Genomic DNA, 14,379 nt, shown 5'->3' on the forward strand with positions numbered 1-14,379 from the left:
AAGATGGCAGTCAGCATTTAGGGTGGGGTCTTGACTAAGATGGGCCGAATTCTTGTCCCACCTTCCTTGGAACAAGCCCCACCGAAACACGTCCAAAGTTGGGTTACCAACATGATTTAACAATCCAAGGATGTTAGTATTTGAGAGCGAGGGCGAGCGAGAGACAGTGGTCATCACTGTTTATGCTGTCAACACAGCTCTAATAATGTGCTGATATCAGCGCTGTTGCCAGGCTGCTTTCAGCTCATTATTTTCACATGAAGAGGAATTTGTGCAGAGTTTGGTGGGAGTGTTGGTACTAGAGAGTCCTTTGACACTAATCTGTGTCGTTTTGTAATTATTAAAGTTTAGCAGTAAATTACAAGTATTGCCCATCTCACTCAGGGAGTTGAATTCCGTAGCCTAGAGGAGAAGAACAAACACAGGACTTTATTAGAGTATACTTTCAAAAAACAATAATAACCGGTCATTTAGAATCAGCAAAACAGCGAGCTGAGCGTTAGCTGGGGCGGACTGAGGGAATGTGACACAGCGAAAGCGAGACAGAGAAAGTCTGCACCATACACTGAGCAGTTGGTGAGTAGTTCTACGTATATTCCTCTCGTTTTCAAAATGTTACGGTAAATCTTCCCATTGCCATGCAGCCAAACGCAAACCTTGTTTAGTGCAGAGCAACTCTGAGAACATTTACTTGGATTCATGCTCCCGAGGTTGCAATGGACTTTAGAAGAACTGCTTAAACTGGGGATGAAACTTGTCCCAATATAGACATTCGGTAGCACTGCAATGGATTGATTTTTAATTTAAGTTTTTTTGGTAAATTCCTTTTATCATTTCTTTTCTCCTGGAAGCCTCTGTGAATTTCACGCCTTCTCCTTATAGAGTAAGATAATACATGATAAAGAAAAAAAGACTTGCATTTCTATAGCGCCTTTCACGACCTCAGGACGTCCCAAAGCGCTTTACAGCCAATGAAGTACTTTTTGGAATGTAGTCACTGTTGTAATGTGGGAAACGCAGCAGCCAATTTGCACACAGCAAGCTCCCACAAACAGCCATGTGATAATGACCAGATAATCTGTTTTAGTGATGCTGATTGAGGGATAAATATTGGCCAGGACACCGGGGAGAACTCCCCTGCTCTTCTTCGAAATAGTGCCATGGGAACTTTTATGTCCACCTGAGAGGGCAGACGGGGCCTCGGTTTAACGTCTCATCCAAAAGACGGCACCTCCGACAGTGGAGTGTCAACCTAGATTTTTGTGCTCCAGTCTCTAGAGTGGGACTTGAACCCACAACCTTGTGACACAGAGGCAAGGGTGCTACCCACTGAGCCACGGCTGATGTGTGTTGTACAAATCTTGAGTTGGGGTCATGTTTCCTTCTTCCAAGTGCCATCCCTGTATTTGGAGGGCCTGCTGCTCAGCAGTCCAGTTTTGAGGAATGGGGTGAAAAGAAAGAAGTACTTCAGTACATGTAGAATAAACATATGCTAGGCAGCGTAGTAATGTCCAAATGTCTTTTCCCCTTTGTTATTGATGCATTTTTCTTCCCTTTTGAAGGTGAAAATTCAAAAAAAAGAAGGCAATGAACTCTGGGATGAGGAATTATGGCAACTATGACTCTCTGGGTAAATATGGGACCTTTCCTGGGAGATCCACGTAAGCACCAATTAATTATACTTGCATTGGAGGCAGTTCAGACACGATTCACTCGGTTGATTCCTGAGATGAGGGGGGTTGACTTATGAGGAAAGGTTGAGCAGGTTGGGCCTATACTCATTGGAATTTAGAAGAATGAGAGGTGATCTTATTGAAACATATAAGATATACTGAGGGAGCTCGACAGGGTAGATGCGGAGAGGATGTTTCCCCTCGTGGGGAAATCTAGAACTCGGGAGCATAGTTTCAGAATAAAGGGTCGCCCTTTTAGAACCGAGATGAGGAGGAATTTCTTCTCTGAGGGTTGTAAATCTGTGGAATTCTCTGCCCCAGAGAGCTGTGGAGGCTGGGTCATTAAATACATTTAAAGTGGAGATAGACAGATTTTTGCAAGATAAGGGAGTGAAGGGTTATGGGGAGCGGGCAGGGAAGTGGCTTTGAGCCCAAGATCAGCCATGATCTTATTGAATGGCGGAGCAGACTCAAGGGGCCAAATGGCCTATTCCTGCTCCTATTTCTTATGTTTTAATGACTTTGTCCATCTTGTAAAAGATGAGCTTGAGGAGAATATTTGATCTATATTGCTTTGTTAGTCAGTGGCTTATATTTGCCATTTCCTTTAAGTTGCTGTCCAAGTTCCAGTTCTGTCACATGGATATTGTGGCTGGGGCATTCATTTGAAACGGTATTTGGATCAAGCATGTACTAGAGTCCGCTCCATATCTCATGCGAGTGGTATATTTTTAGCTGTGACTGGATCCTAACCTGCGTCATCTGTCACATTTACACTTGATTCTTTAACCTTCAAGCTAACTATATATAGGACTCTTGGAGGGTGCACAATAGTCATTCACCTGGCAGTCGAAGCTAATGCTCCTGATGCTGGATCCACTCACTGTATGAATATCATGTCCATTGGTTGCCCGAATGGTTTCCATTTGCACCATGGAAATAAACAGCAAACAATTGTATTAGATGTGAAACCATGAACCCATCAAACATCTTGAGTATTGTGTGCAGTTTTGGTCACCTTATCTGAGGAAGGAGTGCAGTGAAGATTCACCAGGCTGATACCTGGGATGGCAGGAATGACGTATGAGGAGAGATTGGGTCGATTGGGCTTATACTCGCTGGAGTTTAGAAGAATGAGAGGGGATCTCATTGAAACTTATAAAATTCTAACAGGACTAGACAGGCAAGATGCAGGAAGGATGTTCCCGATGGTCGGGGAGTCCAGAACCAGGGGTCACAGTCTAAGGATAAGGGGCAAGCCATTTAGGACAGAGATGAGGAGGAATTTCTTCACCCAGAGAGTGGTGAACCTGTGGAATTCTCCACCACAGAAGACAGTAGAGGCCAATTCATTAAATATATTCAAGAAGGAGTTGGATATATTTCTTAAGGCTAAAGGGATCAAGGGATATGGGGAGAAAGCAGGGACAGGGTACTGAATTTGGATGATCAGCCATGATCGCATTGAATGGCGGAGCAGGCTCGAGGGGCCGAATGGCCTACTCCTGCTCCTATCTTCTATGTTTCTATCTTCTATGTTTCTATGTAACAAAATAGCAGACTTATCTGGTGCTTAATTTGATGTGGTGTGACGTGATGCCATTATATGGTCACAAGCATCAGTAAAATTGAAACTAATGAGTGATATCCGATAACCTGAGCGATGCGGGTCAACATATCATTTTCAGTATGTCTTTCCTGATTACAGAATGCTCCGTGTAGCTTCACATCACTAAATTATTGAGTTATTCGAACTTCCCAGGTTGTCTAATTGTAAAATCCAGAGACGAAGCTTCATTTTGCACTGAATATACAGCAGCAGGGAGTTACGAAGTTCTACTGAGTGGATCTAATGTGTTATAAAGCACAGTATCAGCCAGTGGCTCAGTGGGCAGCACCCTCGCCTCTGAATCAGAAGGCTGTGGGTTCAAATCCCACTCCAGAGACTTGAGCACAAAAATCTAGGCTGACACTCCAGTGCAGTGCCGAGGGAGTGCTGCACTGTCGGAGGGGCAGTACTGAGGGAGTGCTTTACTATTGGAGGTGCCGTCTTTCTGATGAGACGTTAAACCGAGGCCCCGTCTACCCTCTCCGGTGGACATAAAAGATCCCATGGCACTATTTCGAAGAAGAGCAGGGGGGGTTATCCCCGGTGTCCTGGCCAATATTTATCCCTCAACCAACATCACCGAAAAACTGATGATCTGGCCATTATCACATTGCTGTTTGTGGGAGCTTGCTGTGTGCAAATTGTCTGCCGCGTTTCCTACATTACAACAGTGACTGCACTTCAAAAAGTACTTCATTGGCTGGAAAGTGCTTTGGGACGTCCGGTGGTCGTGAAAGACGGCACCTCCGACAGTGCAGCACTCCACTGGAGCGTCAGCCTAGATTTTTGTGCTCAAGTCTCTGGAGTGGGACTTGAACCCACAACTTTCTGACTCAGAGGCGAGGGTGCTACCAACTGAGCCACAGCTGACACTCATGATCCCAGCTGAGCACAATCCTATCCTCACCGACCATGCACACTTTCCAGCAGAGGTAACTGGATGGTGATTTTCTTCCCTCTGTATACAGGGCCACTGAGGCCAGTTTTCGCACCCCTACTGCTGCACTGGTTGAGATGAACTAACTGCATGCAGTCCAGGGATCAAACCTGGGACCTCCTGGCCTGTATGTCTTCTAATACGGTGCACCGTGGCTGCAGTGTGTACCATCTACAAGATGCACTGCAGCAACTCGCCAAGGCTTCTTCGGCAGCACCTCCCAAACCCGCGACCTCTTCCACCTAGAAGGACAAGGGTAGCAGGCGCGTGGGAACACCACCACCTCCAAGTCACACACCATCGTGACTTGGGAATATATCGGCCGATCCTTCGTCGTCGCTGGGTCAAAATCCTGGAACTCCCTCCATAACAGCACTGTGGGAGTACCTTCACCACACGGACTGCAGCGGTTCAAGATGGCCACCACCACCTTCTCAAGGGCAACTAGGGATGGGCAATAAATGCTGGCCTTGCCAGCGACGCCCACTACATTTAAAAAAAGGATGACACTGGATGGTTCATCGACCCACTTGGCCATCACAGATTATTTACTACACTCGTAATAACAGATGTGTCCATCCTCGCTCCCATTAAGTACTCTGTGTATGACACATGCTTAAGTTTATGATGACAAACATTGTACAAATAATCAGTCTTGTGAATCTTTGTTTTGAAGCACCTTTATATATGTATGCTAAATTTGCATTTTATTTACTTAACCCAGAGGCAATATATTGATTTATTTTTGCTTACAGCTATTGGGAAAACCCTTATATACCACATCCGGCCTCAGTGAGAACCGAGAGAGACGTCAACCCCAGGAGACAAAGGGAACCGGTTCCATACGTTTTCCAGGATTCCACCAATCACTGGGAAGCACAGCCCAGAAATGTGCACAGTGACCCACGGGCTAGCCTGTGGGAGCCTGGCATGTCCGGCAAAGCCATGACTGTCAAAGAGGGGAAAGTGCAAAAACACAAGCTGGAGGGGTACTGGGACAGGGGTGGCGTGGAAGACTTGGGAACATGGGAGTCAAAAGAAAAATTGGAGAAGTACTATAAGGAAAAGAAAAAGAAGCAGGAAGCAAAAGAAGACAACATGAACTGGAGAGGCTGGAGTTCCCCAGAGCAAGTGAGGCTACCACTGAGAAACCAGCAAAAGCAGACTAGAAGACCTCTGCCCCTACTGTATGAACCAATCTATGAGGAATGGGCGCCCCTGTATCCCTGTCTAAGGGATTTACCGCAGTCACCTCCCGTCAACCAAGCTGTGGATTACAGACAGGTCGACGTGTATCCATCTTACAAAGAGCAGTGGCCGCCAGATCACTGGTCTCTCAGAGATGCTTCCAATCTATCAGACAACAGGCAGCTCGGCCCGCTGAAAGATCAGTCAGAACTGAGAACTTCACTGTCCCCCAATAGTTTTGAAGGCAAAGGCTACAAAGAACGACCGCTGAAACCTCCAAGTTATGAGATGTACGTGCAGATGAAAAGGGGAGCGGAACAGGGAAGGAAAATGGCACAGTTGGAGAACTGTAAGAGGGATCTGCAGAAAAGTCAACCCGCCGTTCAAAATAAGCCCAGCTTTCCAGACCCCACTGATCCGCCTCCTTACGCCCTCCAACAACTACTAAGCAGAGAGAGAAAACATCAGGGCAGATATGATGTTTTCGGGTCCAACGCGAAAGCAGCAATTCAAGCCAGAAGCGATGGTGCATTCGATGGAGGAAAAGATAGAAGTTATCCTCCAAATTCAGAACTAGGATTTAAATCCCCACAGAATCGCTTTTCGACAATAAGTGCTGAGAGGCCGTATTGTTCTGAAGTTAGTAGAAGCGAGAAAATGGGCCAAGTAAATCAGAAGAGAAAATGTATAGATCCTGAACGCTTTGGGGAACTGCTCACTGAGCAGGACACTCGCTCCAGTTATGGTACCTGGCATGCTATGGACAAGTATTTATATCCCGGAGTTACACAGCACCAAAAAGAAGCCAGCCTCCCACTGTATCACACATCTGGAAGAAGCACCAAGGGCAAGTCTAAGAGATCAGATCTGAAACATGAAGGTCTGAAAATGCAAAACCCGCAGATTGAACGGGATAACTGGCCCAGAGAAGATGATCTAAAGAGCAACGAGGGAAACAGGATGAAGGGCGAAGTTCTTCGAAGTAAAAAAGGTGAAGTCGTCTTCTGTTTAATCTCTCGACCTGATACCAGCCAGTCAGTTCAAGACTCAAAGGGAGATGGAGCAACGATGTCTCATACACTCCCCAAAGTCGGCAGGAAATCAAGTGTGCCCAGCAGGCCCCACAATCTAGAGCAACCCCTGTTGGCCAAGCACGAAAGGAGGTTTTATGAAGGGTGGAATGAACTTAAAAGTTCTAAATCTTCCAATGTGGAGGCAGCAAAACCTTCGTATCGTGTGGACGACAATGGTTACCCAATCAAAGAGTCTCGTTCAGATGGGACGAAATCTAGAAATAGCTCTGGCGATATTGAGAACCAGGGCCCCAGAAATATGAATTATTCTCCAGTTTCAGACCACCACTTCTGTGCTGGCAATAGGAAGGCACCTGGAAGCAGAATGAGGCAGCAACTGTGTTGGAGTGATGGGGAAGAGATGACGAGAGAGAGAAACCCTGACCGCACGCTGAGAAAAGAAAGTTGGGGCTTTGATCACAGAAGTGCTGAAACCCCTTTAAGTTATCTACAGGCACCGAGGCAGAAGGGGACACGAGAGCGAGAACTTTGTGCAAAGGGTGGTCAATGGGAGAGAGGTCCCAGGAAAAATGAAATGGGAGCAACTGCTCTGTTTTCCAGCAATAGGTGCAGGCAAGACAAATCATTAGGAAACCACATTGAAGATGGCCGCAAGGCTTCGGATTGGAGATGGGACGAACATGGGACGTCTTTGCCTGCAAAAGGTCAAGCGTGGGATGTTCCTCTGGAAAGTATGCGCCGACATTTCTCCAGCACAACTGAAGAAAGGGACGGTGCCCAGCATCAGCACAGAGAACGAAAACTACCTGAATGGAAGCAGCCAATACACTCCTCTGTGAGGGCAGGCAGTTGCTTTAAAAGTGAAGATGCAAAATGGACCACAGAAAATGATGGGGTCTTCATTATCGACGCTACCTGTGCCATAGTTAAAGCGGAATACATTCCTTCGCCAAAGAAAGAACGGGTGAGATTTTCATACCCAATCGAAGTTGAAGATTTCAAAGATTCATTTGAACAGGGCACTCGCCTTGACAGCGAGAAAGTTCGCGACCAGAGTGAAAAGGGCCGAGAGTTAAGTGGAGCAGTGAAAGAAACAGTTGAACACGAATCACTATACAAAAAGATCATAAACACCCGAGCTGGACAAAGCCATTATTATGGGGAAGATCTTTCAGAATGTAATAGGAGCAGAAATTCCAAATACAGTGTAAGGGACCTTGAGAAAAACGAAGATTCACTTCCACATGTCAAAGTGAAAGAAAGCATGAAAGAAAGGGCCACCCGGATATTGGGTCTTCCCATATTGGATACAGACTCGACTGAACTGCAGATGAAGGAGAAGAATGGGGCAGAGGCAGAAGATAAGGACATTGGAACGATTAGGGAGAATTCTCTGGTCAATTATCTTCACACACAATCTGTAAAAGAGAAGAGATCAGGACCGTGGATTGATGACACAGTGGACAGTTTGGGCAAGTCTAAGAAAATAATAGATGGTGTTGGATGGAAAAATGTAGAACCAACAATTGTTGGGCCTTCTGACGTTGTCCACGATTCATTGGATGACGTTATGTACAATGGAGAGATTGATTTAGGGACCAGTGATAAGATAGATATCCAGGAGGTGAATATAAGGGACCAAAAAGTCTCAGGGGACAAATCTTCCTTCCTCCCTGTTGAACACAGTTCCAAGACAGAGATCAAAGAAGATTCCGAATACCAAGATCTTCAGACGTTTCATGAGCACAGATCTGAACCACCGCCACAGAACCTGCAGGACATGGTGTTTGAATCCATTTCACGGATCCGCCGCCACACGGCTCCTGATTCCGAGTCTGATGATGAAGAGGTGGAACGGCTACTGGCGAATGAAGTGATAACCCCAGAAAGAAACAGAGAAGAAAATGAGGTGCTATCTCCTGGCAGCACCGACAGCAGCACCTCGGCGGACACTGTGATCATGTGCAGCAAGGCAGAGAGTCTGACAGGTGAGACTGAGGAACGTTTGGACACAATAAATGGAGACAATGTCTGCAGCGAAGGCTTCCCTCCAGAACATGAAGAATCAGAGAATGAACTGAGTGTGAACGGGAGCTCACAGGAGAACATTGAGGATCAGAACTTACAGGAGAACATTGAGGATCAGGACTCGCAGGAGAACATTGAGGATCAGGACTCGCAGGAGAATATTGAGGATCAGAACTTACAGGAGAATATTGAGGATCAGGACTCGCAGGAGAACATTGAGGATCAGGACTCGCAGGAGAACATTGAGGATCAGGACTCGCAGGAGAACATTGAGGATCAGGACTTGCAGGAGAACATTGAGGATCAGAACTTACAGGAGAATATTGAGGATCAGGACTCGCAGGAGAACATTGAGGATCAGAACTTGCAGGAGAATATTGAGGATCAGGACTCGCAGGAGAACATTGAGGATCAGGACTCGCAGGAGAACATTGAGGATCAGGACTTGCAGGAGAACATTGAGGATCAGAACTCGCAGGAGAACATTGAGGATCAGAACTTGCAGGAGTTGGGAAATACAGACCCATGGACACACAGATGGGTAGATCCACTTCAAGAGGTGGAAGGTGAGGTATTCTCCACCATTGAGAACTTTCTAAAGGAACTGTCAGAGGACCAGGGTGAGAGTGAACCAGGAGTTGGCAATACCGCAAATACCACCCACCTAGAGCCATCTGATGGGGCTGAACGCCTGGAATATGCCGAGATGGCAGTTGAAATAAAAGAAAGCGGGAGGAGCACCCTGGGGAATTCAGACACTGAAATGGACAGAAGTGAAACTGCAAGTAAGTGACCACCTGTCTATGGCCTGATTGCATTGGCTGCTTGCTCTTATTTACATTATGGTTTGCTTCTGTGAGTTCACTGAAAGTGGTTCAGAGCCCTGTTGGCAGTTATAGGGCCTGCACCACAAGTGTTCGTGAATCCTTTTCACTTCACCAAACATTCAGGGAGTAAATCTTCAAGTTACTCGATGGCCAATATTAAAAAGCCTAAAGCTATAAGGTCATTAATGGGCATCAACCTTTACTCTCTCCCATCCCGGTACCACCTCCAAGTTTCCCTCCAAGTCACACACCATCCTGACTTGGAAGTATATCGCTGATCCTTCATCGTCGCTGGGTCAAAATCCTGGAACTCCCTCCCTAACAGCACTGTGGGAGTACCTTCACCACACGGACTGCAGCGGTTCAAGAAGGCGGCTCACCACCACCTTCTCAAGGGCAACTAGGGATGGGCAATAAATGCTGGCATTGCCAGCGATGCCCACGTTCCATGAATGAATAAAAAAAAGTTATGAAATGTCCTGCTTAATCCCAGTCAACAGCTCATGGAAACCTATTTTACATTTTCTCCCAAGCGTTATCCAACATATCTGACTGAACCTTGTCTACTATGTCTTCCCAAATCTCAATCAACATGTCTTCCTGAATCTCATTTAACACAGTCTCTCTCAAACTCATCCAGCAATTCATGCTGAGCTTAATTTTACATTTCCCATTAAATCTCATTCAACCTTGCTGAATGAGATTTAATGGGAAATGTGTTGCATTCAAACTAATCTTAGATTTTCTATTAAACTTCATTCAATTGATCCCTCGGGAGAGTAAATGGATGGCATAGCGTCCATGATGGGGTAGATTGTATATAGTTTGTGAAGCGGGTTTGCTGGGCTGTGGTCTTTTCTCGTTCTTAACATATCTGAGATCCTGGGCGTTGAGAGAGGCAGTATATTTCCTTTGTTTGCCCCCTTTTTTTAATCAGTAATTGTTAACATTGTGGTTGTTTGTTGCACAGGTGAAAGTGATGCAGAATGTGCTGGTGAGATTCACTAAATGGTGCCGAAGAAATGGAGGAAAGTTGATCAAGTACAGTATCAGTACCAGAGCCACAAGAGTGGGCCTCTTGTTTGATGGGACAAGGGGTGGGTTAAGTGCTGCGAGTGTAAGTTTTAATTTGCTTGATGAAAATGTACATTCACAGAATACGAAGATGCCGTGAAGTTATTTAGGGGTACAGTGTATGCCGGTCTATACAATATGTCCCATTGTAAATGACAATTATGTATGGGGCATTGTTGGGGAACATACTTCAAAGTATGGATACACATAGATCATGCTGCTGAGTCACATTTATTGCATAACTGAAATGTATTTCACATACAGAAATATATGCATTTGAAAAATCACGCTCACTATAATGAAGGTCATGTATTGAAACACATGCAGTGAACTGGACACACATTGAACTGCAAAATATGCTGAAATATTTAAATTAGTGTAAGTGAAATCACATCCATTATGGTAAGAAGCACACAATTGGTCAAAATCCTGGAACTCCCTCCCTAACAGCACTGTGGGAGTATCTTCACCACACGGGCTGCAGCGGTTCAAGAAGGCGGCTCACCACCACCTTCTCAAGGGGCAATTAGGGATGGGCAATAAATGCTGGCCTTGCCAGCGACGCCCACATTCCAAGAACGAATATTTTAAAAAGTGGTACGATGCATACATTGTGCAGTGACACACATGCACTGAATAATGAAACTTGTGTCGAATACTGACTTGCACACATTAAGCAGTGAAAGCGTATGTGAGAAAAAGTTAATTTATCAGCGATAAATTGTTAGCAATTTCTGCCAGTTTAGACATCCTATGATGAGCTGGGTTTAAACAATCCTTCCTTTTAGGACGTACAGCGATTTGAAGTGGTGCCTCAACAGGGTGCCTTTTTCATGAATTTTTCCATTGACCAAGATCCCAATCTCTCCTGTACTCTTTAAAAATAAATTTAACCTGCAGGATTTAAATCTTATATTGAAGACTGAAATCAAGGTACCATTATTTCAACAAAGCCTCAAATGGAAGGTATTCAGAACGACTGGCTAATTACCACATTTCTGTAGTCTGGTGATCTTCTGCGACCACTCGTGTCCTGAATGAATCTAGTGAGTAAAATAGGTCAAATGGAATATTTTTCTCCAGCAGTATCTGTTTGCTGAAGGTGATGCTGTAGTCTGACAGCTTGGTTTCTGCACTGAGTACTTACTACTGGAAACAAAGGATTGTAAAAAAAAAATAAAAAAAATAAAGACGTTAATATAAAATTCGCACGCACACGATGAGACTTATTTATACAGCAGCAGTGTCTGTGTCTGAAATGTCTGTGACAATCTTTCCTGCACCTATGCGAGAAGGTCTAAGCAGTGAGTTTGTGGAGGTTTTAAGTCCCCACATTGATAAATGCAACGATTCAAACTAGCAAGCTATAATTCCCAGTATGCACGCCTGTGTACAACTTCTAGATTGGTTTTTATCATTGACAGCCAGACTCGCCACTCAGAGCATGTTTGCACTTGCTATTTGTCAGTCCCATCTCTTTCTGCATGCTGGTGCATCATTGGAAAGTTACTGAGAACGAAAACGCCCCATGAAAAAGAGTTTTCGGAGAAAGTAACCAGAACTTTTTTTTCCCACATAAAACATCGAAAATCAAGTAAAGCATAAACTCTTCAAATAGTCAAGTAATTTTTCTGAAAAAACCCCTACATTAAAGGTATTGCCGACAATTATGTGTGACCAATTAAACTTTAAACAATCCCAGATTTCCAATTAGAATCTTTGGCCTAGAAATTCATCTCTGGCAGGGCAGTAACACAAAGCGGGCGGTATCAGATTGACCGCCCGTTATTCACAGCAGTCAATGCAACTGAATATCGGGCGCTGCGTGTAACGGGCATCCGATCCGATATAGCTGGTTTTGCACTACCGTCCGAGATGAATTTCTAGCCCTTTATATTTTGTAGCATATTTTAAATGCTGACAGCATCTCTTTTTATTTATGTTTATACGCCGTACTTGAAAATCGTGTTTTAGAAGGACTGCGCCATTACCCACATTTGGAGGGAGGTTCTGAACGCAAGTCTTGCATTTCAAACGTTTTAGCTGACCGGTTCTGCTTAAATATGCTAAGCAGAGATATTTGGTCAAGATGCAATTAGGAAAATATTAACCGTAATCTAAAGTAACACACACTAAACAAATGGACAGTAAAGGTTAGAAGCCGCTGCCCCATTTTTACATGCAGAGATTTATTGATGTGAGGGTAACAATTTTATTTATTAGTTGAGCTGCCATTGGTCAAGAAATTCCCAGGAACCAATCAAAACAAAAACTTGCTTCACTGTCTCTGGGGAGATCTCTTACACAAGTCTCTCCAGAGTCATTCAGTGGAGATGTGCACCTCCTCTCCCACTGTAACAGTTTGAACCTGATAACTTACAGTTCGTGAAGGGTCTGCGACCGTCATCGATCTGAACCAGTTGAAACCTCGCAAGTTTCGACTTCCTTTTGAAAATAGTCTCTTAAGCCTTGAAATAATAAAAAAAAACTCGGGATATCGATCAAGAATGCTTTTATCAATCTACTGCTCTCTGATGTGAAAGCGCTTCTAATAATAACGAGACCTGGGTGTCCTTGTGCACCAGTCGCTGAAGGTAAGCATGCAGGTGCAGCATGCGTTTAAGGCGGCAAATGGTATGTTGGCCTTCGTAGCGAGAGGATTCGAGTACAGGAAGAAGGATGTCTTGCTGCAGTTGTACAGGGCCTTGGTGAGACCACACCTTGAGTATTGTGTGCAGTTTTGGTCGCAGTGTCTGAGGAAGGATGTTCTTGCCATGGAGGGAGTGCAGCGAAGATTCACCAGACTGATACTTGGGATGGCAGGAATGACGTAGGAGGAGAGATTGGGTCGATTGGGCTTATACTCGCTGGAGTTTAGAAGAATGGGAGGGGATCTCATTGAAACTTATAAAATTCTAACAGGACTAGACAGACTAGATGCAGGAAGGATGTTCCCAATGGCGGGGGAGTCCAGAACCAGGGGTCACAGTCTAAAGATAAGGGGTAAGCCATTTAGGACTGAGATGAGGAGGAATTTCTTCACCCAGAGAGTGGTGAACCTGTGGAATTCTCCACCACAGAAGGCAATTGAGGCCAATTCATTAAATATATTCAAGAAGGAGTTAGATATATTTCTTAAGGCTAAAGGGATCAAGGGATATGGGGAGAAGGCAGGGACAGGGTACTGAGTTTGGCTGATCAGCCATGATCTCTTTGAATGGCGGAGCAGGCTCGAGGGGCCGAATGGCCTACACTTGCTCCTATCTTCTATGTTTCTATGTAATGCTCGGATTTGGATGCTGTGAAGTTATGATTGAAATTGACTTGTGTCTCAATTATAAGATCTTTATTGAATCATTTCTAATTCACGTAGACTTCCTCTCTACATTGCCACACTGATGCGATGTTTTATTGATTTGTACAAAAAGTGAAACTGATGTACAGAGTTAAACTGTGCTGGAGGCATCCAGATATTTGTGTTGACAAAAGGGTTAATTTAGGACCTGAAAGGGAGGGTTAAAGAGAGAACTCGGGCGCTCCTTATGACTCAGTGGCCAATGCATCATTGGGTGCGATAACTAGAGGCCATCGAGGTCTCGGGTTCCATCTTCTGTCTGTGCTGAGTCAGGGCTGTAGAGTTGGCGGTACAATTGGCGTAACTCTCTGGACTAGGCAGGTGACGAATCAGTTGGGGTCCCACTCCTGCGTACTGTCCACTGACCCTTGCTGTAAAGTGTATCTATGAACATGGAGGGGAGAACAGGATCCAACTGAGTTTTAATGCCCCCCCCCCAGTCAAATAGCCCACTTACCATTCATTACTTTGACTTGTTTTGTGTAGTTGAGACAACATCTTATCAACTTTGTATTCAAAGGAACTAGTCATATGTGTATATAAAAGATATGCTTATGTAACAATACATTATTTCTCCCTAAAATAGCTTGTGGTGTCTATTTGTTGACATATCTATTGGATAGCATCTACCACACTTCCTTTTTTTTTTGTTCG

General features: G+C 44.7%; 1 protein-coding gene across 1 annotated transcript; it reads left to right on the forward strand.

Annotated features, from left to right (window-relative positions):
* Positions 1 to 1,495: 1,495 nt before the first annotated feature.
* On the forward strand, positions 1,496 to 13,394 carry LOC147097038 (uncharacterized). The gene is made up of 3 exons (XM_085972793.1): positions 1,496 to 1,661; positions 4,975 to 9,254; positions 10,267 to 13,394. Exons 1-3 carry the CDS (start codon positions 1,588 to 1,590, stop codon positions 10,302 to 10,304), a joined length of 4,392 nt encoding a protein of 1,463 aa, XP_085828919.1. The 5' UTR covers positions 1,496 to 1,587; the 3' UTR covers positions 10,305 to 13,394.
* The last annotated feature ends 985 nt before the right edge of the window (positions 13,395 to 14,379 follow it).

This window comes from Somniosus microcephalus, chromosome 33 (genome assembly GCF_052327205.1).
Source record: "Somniosus microcephalus isolate GS21.2 chromosome 33, FLI_Smic_1.0, whole genome shotgun sequence".
NCBI lineage: Eukaryota > Metazoa > Chordata > Chondrichthyes > Squaliformes > Somniosidae > Somniosus > Somniosus microcephalus.

Excerpts from the sequence above, each read along its gene's own strand:
- LOC147097038 (XM_085972793.1), top strand. The coding sequence starts at position 1,588 with ATGAACTCTGGGATGAGGAATTATGGCAACTATGACTCTCTGGGTAAA. Across the intron at positions 1,662-4,974 it reads ACCTTTCCTGGGAGATCCAC|CTATTGGGAAAACCCTTATA; the intron begins GTAAGCACCAAT and ends TTTTGCTTACAG. Across the intron at positions 9,255-10,266 it reads GGACAGAAGTGAAACTGCAA|GTGAAAGTGATGCAGAATGT; the intron begins GTAAGTGACCAC and ends TTTGTTGCACAG.